This window comes from Myotis myotis, unplaced genomic scaffold (genome assembly GCF_014108235.1).
Source record: "Myotis myotis isolate mMyoMyo1 unplaced genomic scaffold, mMyoMyo1.p scaffold_m19_p_1, whole genome shotgun sequence".
Classification (NCBI taxonomy): Eukaryota; Metazoa; Chordata; class Mammalia; order Chiroptera; family Vespertilionidae; genus Myotis; species Myotis myotis.
The window spans coordinates 30588120-30602765 of NW_023416313.1; the positions used below are offsets into that span (position 1 = coordinate 30588120).

At 41.5% G+C, this 14646-nt stretch overlaps 1 protein-coding gene across 10 annotated transcripts in view; it reads right to left on the minus strand.

The window, feature by feature from the left end:
• The window catches only part of FRYL (FRY like transcription coactivator), a 246965-nt gene that overhangs the window by 28022 nt on the left and 204297 nt on the right, over window positions 1-14646 (minus strand). For all 10 annotated transcript variants that reach the window (XR_004971662.1, XR_004971663.1, XM_036333414.1 and 7 more), the window contains 7 exons: window positions 13568-13738; window positions 11510-11650; window positions 9301-9498; window positions 5324-5485; window positions 4902-4976; window positions 4407-4583; window positions 47-250 (listed from right to left, as the gene is read on the minus strand). Coding sequence is in view for 8 of the 10 variants with exons in the window: in XM_036333414.1 (XP_036189307.1) it covers window positions 47-250; window positions 4407-4583; window positions 4902-4976; window positions 5324-5485; window positions 9301-9498; window positions 11510-11650; window positions 13568-13738 (1128 nt within the window). In the remaining 2 variants the exon portion in view is untranslated. The remainder of the gene's footprint in view (window positions 1-46; window positions 251-4406; window positions 4584-4901; window positions 4977-5323; window positions 5486-9300; window positions 9499-11509; window positions 11651-13567; window positions 13739-14646) is intronic.

Sequence of the window (14646 nt, forward strand, 5' to 3'; positions counted from 1 at the left end):
AGGGTAAGGAGAGCAGCTGTCGCTGTGAGAGGAGGTGACTGGGTACCATCTGCGTGCGCGAGAGGATCTGGCTCGCTGTGAGGGCCGCCTCCTCCTCCGAGGACTCGTCCGTGTCCTCCTGGTTGGTCAGGTTCAGGCTGGGGGTGCTGCTGGAGCACTTGTACTCCTGGAGGGATGGCGTGTCCCCTTTGTCAATGCTGTCCAGCGAGCGCCGGCGGACTCCCCAGTTGAAATTGTCCATACTCTCCCCCTGGAAAAGCAATGTGACTTTTAAGACCTCAAACACGCGCTGGTAACCGCAGTAAATGTAATACACTGGGGAAACATATACCAAGATGAAACATACTCAGTGCATTGTCATAAGCAGAGTTTCAATCAGCCCTTCAGTTTCTTGAAACTTTTAAGACATCATTAAATATTTATACTTCAAGAGATCCAAATATTTGGCTGAAATCCTCATTTTAACTAAGTAATTTTCTTAACTTTCTATATCAATTACTGGGGACCGACAAAAGCTACTATCTAGGCCATTTCTAGTCTAACACACAAACACAATGAGATCACAAAGAAGACAAACACACCACGGACAACAACAAATACACAACCCACAACACCAGGCTGCAACTTACCTGCAGCTCCTGGTTAGCAAAAAGGAAAACACACAGAATTAGCAAGAACGAAGACAAACATTTAAATATACACTACACTTCTTGGGGAAAACTGTGATTTCTCTAACTCAAAGACTGATTCAAGCTCTGGATTAAGCTTTGTGCAAGAAGCCAACATGTGATTTAAATTACTTTTTAATGCAAGCTATGTGGAGAAGTCAGAGACAGACAATGAAAACAACATTTCTATGGTACACTTCAGCAACACAAACTGTAAGAAAAAATCTTCAAAATTCACATAGACTTACTACTTGATACAATGCAAAACTGACTTAAACTAACAGTGAGTTGACAACATACAAGGTCATAATTGTTTTAGTCTGTAGGATGGTTCCGACTAAACCAAATGGTCATTTCTTATTATAAAACAGTTTCAGCTATTGCAGCATAACTCTGGCCACTTCAAAAGGTCTAGAGGGAATATGGCGAGTTTCTGTTTCACCCAGATTTATGTAAGTTTCTTTTACCCTAAGCCGATCCTCCTTTTGTAAAGATATAATTCTTATGACTCTTTCCTAAGCCCTGACATGACAAATCACAGTGAGTTGGCCAGCAAAATGCGATTTATTTGTGTTCCTTTACTCAAGAGGGATTGTCCTGAATAGAGGCTTTCAAAGCATTAACAACAACAAAAAAAAGAGTAAATAAAGCAGAGGAATACTTATTTCAAATAAAATTTAAGATGGAAGCCAGTTGTATAAAATCGATGAAAAGCAGGAGCTCTAGCCACTTGGCCCTTGGCCCTTTCCCTGCTTCCAGCGCATGTCCCAGGGGCCTCGGGCTCTGCAGGCCAGAGCTTGAAGAGCCACCTTTCTGGAACACGTTTCAAATACTACTGTGTATCATACACAGTGATGGCGACAGCCCTCACACGCACTGGACTTTTAAGGTTTCATTAGCAGTTAAGTTTGTTTTGCAGCAAAGTCTTTCCTGTTACCCTGTTTTAAGCAAGACTATATTTAGATTTTAGAAAATCTCTATCATTTGATTTGGCCTAATTATGAGGCAGAAATTAGCACCACTCTCCCCAAAATACTGTCATTGGAATTAAAGATGGACCTGTAATAAGCATCTTTAATTTCATATGACTGAAGTTGTATTCAAAAGCCGTTTTTACCACCACGGACAATTTATAGTAGTAGATGAACTAGGAAGCATTTAGTGTTCTTAAAAAACAACAACAAAAAAAAAAACCCACAAAAATAATCCTAACATTACCAAAATGTCAAGGGCCTACCTTTAGAAGCTTTAAATTCTGAACTCTAAAAAGCAAATAACTGCAAAAGAATTCAGCAGCTGCACATGCCCGTGAGGTAGGGCAGCAGATCTCTTCAACCCATCACACTTTTAAAAATATACATATATATTTTTATTTCAGAGAGGAAGGGAGAGGGACAGAGATGGAAACATCAGTGCTGAGAGAGAAGCATTGATCAGCTGCCTCCTGCACCCCCCATACTGGGGATTGAGCCTGCAACCTGGGCATGTGCCCTGACTGGGAACGGAACAGTCAACACTCAACCACTGAGCTCATCACACTTTCTGAGATTAATTCTAGAGGGTGATGACCTGCCCTTTTAGAAAACAAATATAAAATGAAAGGGAGATATCAGAAAATATCAGTGTGCATAAAGCACTGGGTAAGGATGCACACTCTTGAATATTTTATTGTAAAGGTGTGTGCATGTAGCCCTAGCTGGTTTTGCTCAATGGATAGAGCGTCGGCCTGCAGACCAAAGGGTCTTGGGGTTGATTCCGGTCAAGGGTACATACCTTGGTTGCAGGCTCCTCCCTGGCCCGGGCCCTGGTCAGGACTCGTGCAGGAGGCAACCAATTGATGTGTTTCTCTCACATTGTTTCTCTCTGTCTTTCCCTCTTTCTTCCACTCTCTAAAATCAATGGAAAAATATCCTCGGGTGAGGATTAAAAAAAAAAAAGTTAAAAAAATTACAGTTCTAAGAAAAAAAAAGTATGTGCATGTATATATTTGGATGTAATATAAAATGTATTAACTATGGATCAGATCACAGTGGGGAAAAAACCCAAAATGTTTAAAAGCCACTGCCCTACAAGTTGCTGAATAATACTTGTGGGGCTCCTAGCGAACCTGTACAAGCGTGTCTTTGGGAATACGTAAATGGTGAACTATCAGAGAAGCCTGCGTAGCTCCTAAGCTAGTGTAGAGGCATCTCTCTGAGGCTCTGTGGTCATCTCCTCCTATCTGTAGGGGAGGCTGAAACATGTAAGAGGACCTCCCTATCTGGTTTCCCATCGAGAACTAATGATGTGACATGGCACAGGCCCTGACACTTCATTCCTGCACCTCACCTAGGAGATCCAAAGGAAATACCCCCTCAAGAGAGTTGAATGCATACGCGTTATACGGGTGACTTTAAATTCTTTGGAGCAAGATATACCAATGACATGGTATGGATACCAAATAAGGCGCTTGAGGCTCTTGAATGCAGATATTGGTAACACTTTTAGAATGAACATTTTCTAACCTATTTGACATAAGCTTTTCCCATGTTTGGGCGACTGTGGTTTAGGGACTGACCTCAGTTATAGGGACAGGACCCCGAGTAGCCCAAGGCACCAGGGCAAGCCTATTCACTTTGCCCGGTGATTGTTTCAGAAACTGGCACGTGTCTCAATGTGGCCCAAGGAGATGTGATGAGAAATTTGCTAGAAGAGTTTACGAGAGCAACTTCTCTACTCTCATGAGAGCATTTCTGGGAGGGACCTCACTTCTGAGCACCGCTGCTGTGGACGTGAGGCCACACACAGCAGGGACAGCCATCTCTCTGCCGTCGGAGGTCAGCTGACTTAAAGAGAAAGGCAGAGTGTAGAGACCAGCAGAGAGAGACGCAGCGACCACCCTGCTCCGCATCTCTAAGCCCCGACTGCCTGGCTCGGCTGTGTGAGCTCAGAAACCCGCTTTCTGAGTTGGGTTTTCCACTTGGAAAGCATCTGAACGGACACAAGCATCAATTTGATCTAAACTGAATCCATCTTGAGGAGAAAGCCCTTTGGGTGTTCGATGAAATGAGGCATCTGAGAGAACTGGCTACATCATCAAGTAGAAAGTGGTGAGGACTGTCACAGGAAGAGTCTCCCCGTCATGTGCCATAGGAAGAAGTTTTAAGAGACTCAAATTCTTTTGAACCATCAGGTTAGTGTAAGCGTCATGCTCTTTAAAATTGTCTGATAAATTTAATGATTTTACTGTTTTGCTGCATATTAGTTTCTATATCACATGCCAAGCATTTAAGCCTAAGCTCGCCCTAAATTTAAAAAATACTTTTGGCATAGCATAGGAAATATAGTCAATAATATTGTAATAACTATGCATGGTGTCGGGTGGGTACCAGGCTTACTGGTGGGAATCACTTCGTGAATTATATAAATTCCTAACCACTGTGCTATATACCTGAAACGAATGTTAAATGTCAACTGTAATTGAAAAATAAAGAAGATTAAGAAAAGGACTTTGGAAGAAATCCATTTCTTACTTTCTATTTTTAAAGATAAAGACAAAAAATTAGATGTTCCTCTTTTATTTCAGATTTATTCTGCTATTGGACTGACTGTACTAATCATATTTCGTCCCCAATTTAGGTTTTTATACTCTTGACCTTACACTGACCTTAATAAGGAAAGAGTCTATGGTCAAATCTTTAATTCTTATACAGCTACAACTATTCTAAAAATATTACAATAGGAAGCCCATATCCTTACCTCTGCATCTTCCAATTCAACATCTAAAAAGTCAAAATCCTTAAAAACTCCAAACTGTTGTTCACTGGTATTATCTTCCACAGGTACTTCTTCCTCTTGAATTACGTCTTCTGTTGCAGAAATTAGACTAGTCTGTTGGTCACCGACTTCCAAATCTTCGTTAGAAGAAAATACCACCTGACCCCCCCACAAAAGAATAAAAAGCCACCTGTCAGCTTTGTCATTCTGCATAGGAGACGTCCTCGCCCTACGAGCCACTGCAGGCCTCAACTGTCAGTGAATTCAGAGCTTTCCCTGGTCTTCATGCTGACATCTAACTGGCTGAATCCTTAATTAGCACAGCTGCCAAGCGTCACAGAGACAAGTCATGCTTTTTTCATGCTTAGTCAGTTCTAAGGTAAGTTAAAAAAGGCAAGCAAGGAGACAATACTTTCCCTTTCTTCATGGCACCACAGGGTTTTTAAAACCTCTCCACATGCTCTCACGATTACTCACTGAGGGATTCTTCGGGAGGCCAGACTCTGGGCCACAGAGAGCAAGCACATTCATTAGCTTCTCTCTTGTTCTTCGCTAAGGGGGAAAAACATTTCACATGTTAGGATTCCTGATAAAATAAGACAACTTCTCAAGTTTTCATACATATAATAAAGTTGATTCTTCTATTCCACAAATGTTCAGGGCTTTTTTTTAATCCTCACCTGAGGACATGCTTGGGGTGGGGGTAAGGGGGCTGGGGGGAGAGAGAAATATTGATCAGTTGCCTTCCGTACATGCCCCAACCGGAAATGGAACCCGTAACTCAGGTGGGTGCCCTGACAGGAATTGCATCGGCAACTCTCGGTGCATGGGACGATGCTCAACCAACTGAGCCACTCCAGCCGGGCGTGACTGTTCAGTTTTGATGTTCTTTTACGTACCTGTGATAACTGTGGCCTCTTCCAGCTAACAGGGACCAAGGCGTTAGAATTAGAACCAGAGGAAGTAGAAGAAGTACTTCTAGTAACAGCAATAACCTTGGGTTTCCCATTTCTTCCAGCTGTGGTATGTTGATCCCCATATTTGTTTCCAATAATTGGTGTCTACACAGAAACAAAATGCCAGTGTTTGACTCAAATGTTTCAACATAAAAGGGTTGACAGTATATCTATGACATTTTTTTTTTAAACCAACCAACCAAAACATGGCATAAGGAGAAAAATTACTTAGCATGTGGTAGATGCTGCAAAAATCAAAGTTGTCTTTTTTTAAAATCAAGAGATTTCACTTTATTTGAGTCTCTGAGACTATCAGAGAGCTTATTCCTATTTTCAATATAGATCTGCTTTCTTTAAAAACAACTACCTCCAATCTTTCCCCATGTGATTATAAAATGTATCTTCTTTGAAAGCTCAGAAAATGTAAAAATAATTTTTTAAAAAATCTCACCATTCAGATTTAACATTTATTAACATTTTGGTATTTTTTCAATGCCCATTGTTAAGCACTTCAATAATGTGCTTTTGCAAAGATTCCAGATAAGTAAGAACTTCAATAAGAAAGATATCTGTGTAGCTTCTTACTACAAATCCAAAATTTATTTCAGTATAAATTCTATGAAGATTCAAAACTCATTTATATATATTTGGCTATGTGAACTGTCTTGAATTTGCATTTGAAAATAATATTCAAGCTCATTTGCATGTTGTACAAGTCCCTTTTTATAATCTGGTGCCCACTTCCACTCGGCCCTGAACTCCACACACCAGCAAAACTAAACTTGCTATTGTTTCCCAAACAGGCCATGCTTTTACGGACATGCTGCCCACTTTGCATGGAATATTCACCAAAGCAAACCCCTATCTATTTTTTAAGGGCGACTCCACACTTCCAAGGAGGCCTTCTCTGCTACCACCACCTCCGGGTAACTAGACTTGGACAGTCTGCCAAGTGATGGTGATTTGTTTATGGGCCCATCTCCCTTCCTCCACAAAAGTCGCCTGGACCACACGTGACTCATCTCTGTACCTCTAGTACAGTGGTTCTCAACCTTCTGGCCCTTTAAATACAGTTCCTCATGTTGTGACCCAACCATAACATTATTTTTGTTGCTACTTCATAACTGTAATGTTGCTTCTGTTATGAATCATAAATATCTGATATGCAGGATGGTCTTAGGCAATCCCTGTGAAAGGGTCGTTCGACCGCCAAAGGGGTTGCGACCCAGAGGTTGAGAACCGCTGCTCTAGTATATCTTCAGTGCCTACGCATAGCAGGTACTTAAGAAGTTTTGAAGAAAAAACTGAAATTAAGTATATCAAATGTTTTGAGAATTCGTATCACTGCCTCAGTTATTCCATTGATTTGTATGGTTTGACCTGGAAAAAAGGAAAGCCCACTTTATAATTTTCCCATGCACTCCATGTTAGAAATTCTCAGATGATATTAACTAAAAAATTAGCAATAAACATGCTTTCTATCTTAAAAAAAACAACAACACACCAATAAGCTCTGGATAAATTTTAATATCAAAACTAAACTGCAAAAAAGTTTTTAAAATTTAAGTATTCCTAATCAATTAAAATGTGATTAGATCTTCGACTTGTACCTTTCTCAAATCCCCTGCAATATTTGGTCCACAACTTCACTTCTCTCTTGAAAAATTCTTTCTTTGGCTTGTAAAAGACCGTTTCAATAGCACCAAGGCCACCAAGATTGGGATTAGGTGCTGAAGAAAAAAAATGGGGTTCCCAGCAAGGGCCCCAAATCTTTACAAGAGATTTATATTAATATTAGAGGCCCGGTGCACGAAATTTGTGCATGGGGCGGGGGCAGGTCCAGCCTGCACTCTCTCCAATCCGAGATCCCTCTCACAATCTGGGACCACTGGCTCCTAACTGCTCACCTGCCTGCCAGCCTGATCATCCCTAATTGCCTCTGTCTGCCGGCCTGATCGCCCCTAACTGCCCCCCCTGCTGGCCTGGTCACCCCTAACTGCCGCCCCTGCCAGCCTGGTCGCCCCTCACTGCCCCCTTCTGTTGGCCTGACCACCCCTAACTGCCCCCCCTGCTGGCCTGGTCACCCCTAACTGCCCCCCCTGCCGGCCTGGTCACCCTCAACTGCCCCCCGCCCCGCTGGCCTAGTCGCCCCTCACTGCCCCCTCTGCCAGCCTAATCACCCCCAACTGCACCCCCCCGGCCGGCCTAGTCGCCCCACGCAGCCTGCTGTTCAGTCATTTGCTCATCCCTCACTAGCCCCCCTGCCGGCCAGGTTGCCCCACGCAGCCTGCTGTCCAGTTGTTATGTGAGGGCGTCCTGACCAATTTGCACATTACCCTTTTATTAGTATAGATGACATAGTCAGAGGCCCAGGTTTCCTTTTGGACTGGTGGGCCCTGCCTCTCTCTTGCACTAAAACACTGGGCTTCTCAGTTCTCAGTTTATTTTAGTCTTCTTGTTCCTTCCACGATTTCAGCTTTCTACTTTCACAACACTGGAAAACCCTTAATTTGTTTTTTGTTTACTTCCACCCAAGATTTCTTCTAAAATGTCAGATCTGAAAATCTAATTGACTACTAGGCACCTCAGTGAGTATGTTTCTTAGTCACTTCAGAGTCAATATATTTAAGACTTAACTCATCTTTCTTTCCTGCTAAGAACTGTTCTTGAATTCCCATTTCCTCTGAATGGGACCGACATTCATGCAGTTGTCAAAGCAACTATCCTTAACATCTCTTCTTCACTAGCACCTCTTCTCCTTCCCACCAAATACCATCCTCAGTCTTTTTTAAAAAAAATATATTTTTTATTGATTTTTTATAGAGAGGAAGGGAGAGGGATAGAGAGCTAGAAACATCGATGAGAGAGAAACATCGATCAGCTGCCTCCTGCACACCCCCCACTGGGGATGTGCCTGCAACCAAGGTACTTGCCCTTGACCGGAATCGAACCCGGGACCCCTGAGTCCGCAGGCCGGCGCTCTATCCACCGAGCCAAACCGGTTAGGGCCTCAGTCTTTTTTTAAAAACCATCTTTCCTCTGCAGTTGCCTAGAAACGGTCCAACATAATCTTTGTTTTTAATTAATTAATTTATTTTTGTAAGTATTACATATGTCTCCTTTTTCATTGATTGACCCCTCCCCGGCCACTCCCACCCCTCGGGACAAGCCCCTACTGCCCCAGTGTCCTAGTCCATTGGTTATGCTAATATGCACGCATACAAGTCCTTTGGTTCATCTCCAACATAATCTTTTGCTCAAAGTGTTCTAATAGATTCCTCACAGAGTCCCCTCCCCTTCTCCCTGGTCTATCGTCCATCTTGTTGCCTGACTGATCATCCTAAAATGCAAATCCTAGTATTCCCTACTCTAGCTACAAATCCTTTAAGAATTCTTACTGCTTCAAGATAAAACCATTTTGTTACTAAGGCAGGGGAAATCCCCGTGATCCTGCCCTCGCCCACTATGACTTCGGCTTCATTTCTCTTCACTCTACCTCTGTTCTCCGTGCTTAAAGAATGCTGTACCAAACGGAAGTTTCTGGAGCACCATGCTTGCTCACAATTATAAGCCTCCCTTCACATGCTATCTTTTCTGGGATATAATCTCCCCACTCCAAACTTCCATGTGCACATGCCTGTCTAGCATTACTTACCCTTCCAACACTCAGCTCAGACCAAGTTAGATACACATGCATTCCTACAGTGCCTTCAACTTACTTCCAGCCAAGCAAGGACCACTACTTTTATCTGCCTCTTTCCCCAAGAGACCGTAAGCTTCTGGAGAGGCCTGCTCCCCACCCCCCTCCCATTTCCACAGCACCTATCTCGGTGCCTCCTCCTGAGTATGAGCAAAATCAATGCATTTTGAATGAACAGACAAACATTTCTACGAGAGCATCTATATCCTGGGCATCTTACCTCGGATATATCAAAATGAAAATCTAAGGTCTTCCCAGGCAGCTCCTTGGAGACATTATTAAAAATCTTAGTGAAGGATATTTCAGGCGAGCCCACGTCGCCGCCATAGGTCTTGGGGCTATCACTGGGCACAACGAGACTTGCAGAGCGAGACACCACCAGTTTTAATATGTTAAGGGCTTCCTTCCAATAAGGACTCTGATGTAAAAACAGATGAGACATACAGAAGTTACAAATACGTATTTAACTAAGAACAAAAGTTTAGTTACACTGTAAGCAATGAAAATATTATTTCTATAAAAACTCTGGCCATTATTCATTTTTGCTCTGAAGTCCTTAAAGAGGATCTGAGTTTCAAAAGGAAAGGACACAAGTTATTATTTGCATGGCTAGTTCTATGAGACACCATACACTTAATAATGTTTCCAAATCAGAGTATCTTGCTTGCATTCTTCCAGTAAGTGCTTTATAAATAATAGTAGTCGTAAACAGAGGAGTGATACATATGTGAACGTTCTAAATAAATGAAGTTTATAGTTTTATGGCTCTAAATATTTTAAGTCTTGGAGGTAAAGTATTTTCAATACATACTTTTTTAGACATAAAAATATTAAAATACTAAAATAAAAACCCCATTAGATTTTTGTCCATGACCCAGGCCCCAAATAATTAGTGTAAATGGTGTGCTAAAGTGATGCGCTCAGGGATTACTGAGTTGTATAAGGTGGTTTTTCCCCTACATATATGGTGACTATGTGTTTTGGGTTGTTTTTATGCTTTCCTTCATTTTGTATGTTTTGAAATAATTTAGTTGTAATTTACATGATAAATGTGTAGGTGTAGAAGAATCAATGTCAAATAAAGAATTTATATTTTTCCCTTACTATCTGCTAAAAGGAATACATATAAAAACTATTTTTTCTTATATTTATGATACCAATATCACATCTCAACCTTGTATTATACACATTGTTTTATAGTTGACAATTCTGGGTGGGACACCTTTAAAACAACAAAAGGAAATGAAAAATCTTTCGCAGAACTGAGTTATCCAATTTAATGACATCTTGATATAAAGACACCTAAAGTACAAAATATTTAACAATAAAAATGTCCACATAATATTGAGATATTTGAAGCATATCATTGTAAAAAAAACAACAGTTTACATTTAACAAGGCAGAAAATTTTTTTCCCCCTGACAGTTAATTAGAGGCTCTGAGCATTAGAAAATACAAAAACTTCTTCAGGAAGTTCCATAAATTATATAGGCAATTGTGTGCTAAATGTAAACGATAACCAAAAGTTCAATTCTGTAAAATGTTCAATGTTTGAATAAAGCAGAAGTCACTAACTATGATGGGCCATCAGCTAAATATGACCTTGGTTCACATAACACTTAAAAATAAATTTGAGCCCAGTTGGTATTGCTCAGTGGTTAAGCACTGACCTATGAACCAGGAGGTCACAGTTCAATTCCCGGTCAGGACACATGCCTGGGTTGCAGCTCAATTCCAAGTAGGGGGCCTGCAGGAGGCAGCCAATCGAATGATTCTCATTCATCATTGATGTTTCTATCCCTCTCTCCTTCTCCCTTTCTTTCTCTGAAATCAATCAAAACATATCAAAGCCTGGCTGGCATGGCTCAGTGGTTGAGCAGCAACCTCTGAACCAGGAGGTCATAGTTCAATTCCTGGTCAGGGTACATGCCCTCCCTGGCTGTGGGCTCAATCCCCAGTGTGGGGCATGCAGGAGGCATCCGATCAATGCTTCTCTCTCATCAGTGATGTTTCTATCTCTCTCTCCCTTACTCTCTGAAATCAATAATAAAAAGATAATAAATAAAAACATTAAAAACAAAGAGTCTGCTGTCTAATAAGTTGTATCCACAATACTGACCTGCATAACAAGGCCTTGCTTACAGTTCAAAGGTGAAATTCAGTACAGACTAGGTTGACGTGTCATCACTCACATTAAGCCAAGTCTGATGTTTTCACTTTCTAAATATCTGGTGCTTTTTATCAGATAGCATTCGGATTCTGCTTTTTGTCACTTACATTGAGAACACTGTTCCATTGTACACATTCCTGAAAATATGATTTATGGACTTACCACTTCTTTCCTCTTGGACATTTCAGGTGCCTCTGGTTTTTATGATTATAAATCACTTTGAGATGAACATTTCTGCATCAGTTTTGTGGTAACTCACCTGGACATATTTGCCAATAATCTTTATGATCTCCAGGTTAAACTGCTTGACTGGGGCAGCAGAGAGGTCAATGTGACTCAAAAGACTGTAGATGATCTGCAGCAGTGACTGCTGCATACTGGACAGTCCTTTCTCCAGCAGCTGAAAGTGAAAATTCGGTATTTACATTTATGATATTGAAAAGTAGATTTAAGCCAGGAGTTTAAGGTTAGAGGACTAGAGATCCAGAGACGAATAAAAGTAAAAGGTAATGTCTATTATCTTAATCTTAGTGTTTTCTTTTAACTGAACACCATTTATTTTATGTAAAGAGAAAAATCATTATACCACCACCACCACCACTAAAAAATAACTACCGCCAAGCTACTCACACCAGCCCCTGATTAGCTATGTGATCTTGGTCATGTTTCTTAACTTCTCTGAGCCTCTTGATTTTTAAAAATAAAATAGCGATAACACCTACCTCCTAGTGTTTGCAGGACAGTTAAATATATAGTTTTAAATACATGTTAGCAATACTTGGATAATTATTCATAATAATGCAGCAAGGATAACTTACACTAGTAAGAGCAACATTTGGGCAAAGCATCCTCTCTACAGAGCGGACAAATGCTGCCACGCGTGGCACCCCGGGCTGACTGTGCAGGTCCAGACCTCAGGGAGAGCTGGTGCTGCCTGAGTGGCGAGCTTTACGGTGGCACACAGTGAAGGTGGTCTAAGGCAGCGGTCGCCAACCTTTTGGACCTCGCGGACCACCCGTGGCCCACGGAGCACCGGTTGGCGACCGCTCATCTAAGGCACTTAAACTCAAAGCCGATTAAGGAGGTTAGCACTGGTTTTTTTTTTTTTTTTAAATATATTTTATTGATTTTTTACAGAGAGGAAGGGAGAGAGATAGAGAGTTAGAAACATCGACGAGAGAGAAACATCGATCAGCTGCCTCCTGCACATCTCCCACTGGGAATGTGCCCGCAACCCAGGCACATGCCCCTGGCCGGAATCGAACCCGGGACCCCCCAGTCCGCAGGCCGACGCTCCATCCACCGAGCCAAACCGGTCTCGGCAAACTCAAAGCCGATTAAGGAGGTTAGCACTGGTTTTATCCTGACTCTTGTCCTACATGGGTAGGTATAGGAGACATGGAGAGACTTGGGCTCACGCAGGCCGGGAAGCTGCCAGGCGGACGGCCCACAGTGTCAGCTGTCTTAGATGTACAGCTGATGGGAGCAAGCCTCTCAAAGCACTTTAACAATCCACACAGCCCTGAAGCATTTTATGACAGTCAGGGACGTAGCCAAGTTAAAGTGTTATGAACATTATTAACAACGTTCACTGAGTTATGAATAATGTCTTTTCTGTTTACACAGCATTTTAGGTTTAATTTAATTGCTAGAAGCCAACTTTCTAAAAAGGAAGGTAGATACTAGTTTATCATAAGCTGACAAACATTTTTAGTGACTAGCAACTTCTTCCTTCTGAGGTTCTCTCTGTGGCTTTCTCCTCAGTAACTTGCTAGGCATGAAGTTACTTCCTCAACAGACAAATATTAACTTTTTATGCGGTTCTAGGGCTAGTTTTTTTTTTTAAATAATTCTGTTTTTAGCCACCAAGATCATATTTGAGGTCAGGAAACAAATGCATCATCAAAATAAAAAAACGCCCTGGCAGAAATGCCTCTGCACACTGAATTATGCTAGTAGGGATTTCACAGTCGAGAACTACTTGTGTAGACGCAAAGATGACCATTCTCGGGGATCAAGACCTCTAGAGACCCGTTTTCCATTTTAAATAAAGTTGAGGTTTACACTATTTTGAATTCCTATCTCTTAGGGACAGTGAATGAAGACATAAATACTGAAAATGGAGAAAAGTTTATAAAAACGTCCTTTATACTTGAAAAAAATGATTTATGCTTTTCTTTAAAAAGGGATGCAATCTATAACCACTCTCAAAACAATATGAAGATTGGTATCAGTGCTCCTTTTAGAAATACGTCTGCATACAAGTTTTGCCACAGAGCAGGTAAAGAAATCCACCACCACCCTTTGGTAAATTTACCTCCGCCAGGTAAGTCACCAGGTTAAACGTGGTCTCCGAGAAGGAGTCGTGCAGGTACCGACACACCACGTTGATCCAGTTGGCGCAGTCCCTGGAGTATGTGTGTGTGCTGTACAAACTCATCATGTGCGCCAGATTGACAAGCGTTGGGCATTTTTCTTCTGCACAAACCTAAAAAAATAAAATAAAATAATTTCATTCACCAAAAATAAAGAAGCAAGTGTAAGCTTGATTTCATACTACATATATTTAGTGAAACAAATGTATATGTTGAAGCTTGAATGCATTTCAATACAGTAGGAAAGTTAAGTAGAAGAGAAAAAAAGGACCCGACATGAAGAGACTAGCAATAGATAATATGGAAAGATAATTAATATGTCAAATACTCCTGTGGGTGCTAAACAAGTATGGCTTTTTCTCAGTCTGCTGCTCTGTACAACCGTCTTTGGTAAAAGCCCATACATGGTTTTGTAAAAACGATACAAAACAGGCTCAGACTGGGAATTCTCTGGGAGGGTCAGAGATGCCTGCTCCAGACATGCTTTAGTCTGAAGCCACCTGAGGTCCCGCTAGAGCAGTAAATTGCAAAAAGCCTCAACGTGCGCATTATACTCAAAGGACTTCACTGGACTCTGCAGGATGGACCTCAAACTGCTCTTCAGGAAACTGCCTAAAGCTCTTAAGGTCCTTGGCCGATAGTTTTATTTTTCTTTAATCTTTTATTTTTTCCTGTTTTTTAGACTCAATGATTTACACTGTCCTATCCCCAAGTTTGCCGATTCTTTCTTATGCATGCTCAAACCTGCCTTTGTTTTTTTTTCAAAATATATCTTTGTTATTGAAAATATTACAGATCTACACCCTCTCCCCCAAATCATTATAGGCCACTTCTAAATACACTGACTTCCTGCAGCACCAGGGGAGCTGAACGTTGGGGACCTACTGACCAAACGCACCTGCTTGGTCTGTCTGTGCCCCAAGTCCTAGGCGAAGATGTCCCTTTCATTCTCCTCTGGGGACACCCCAACAAAGCAGAACTGGAGAAGGGCCACACCACTCCCACATTTCTATCGTAAAAA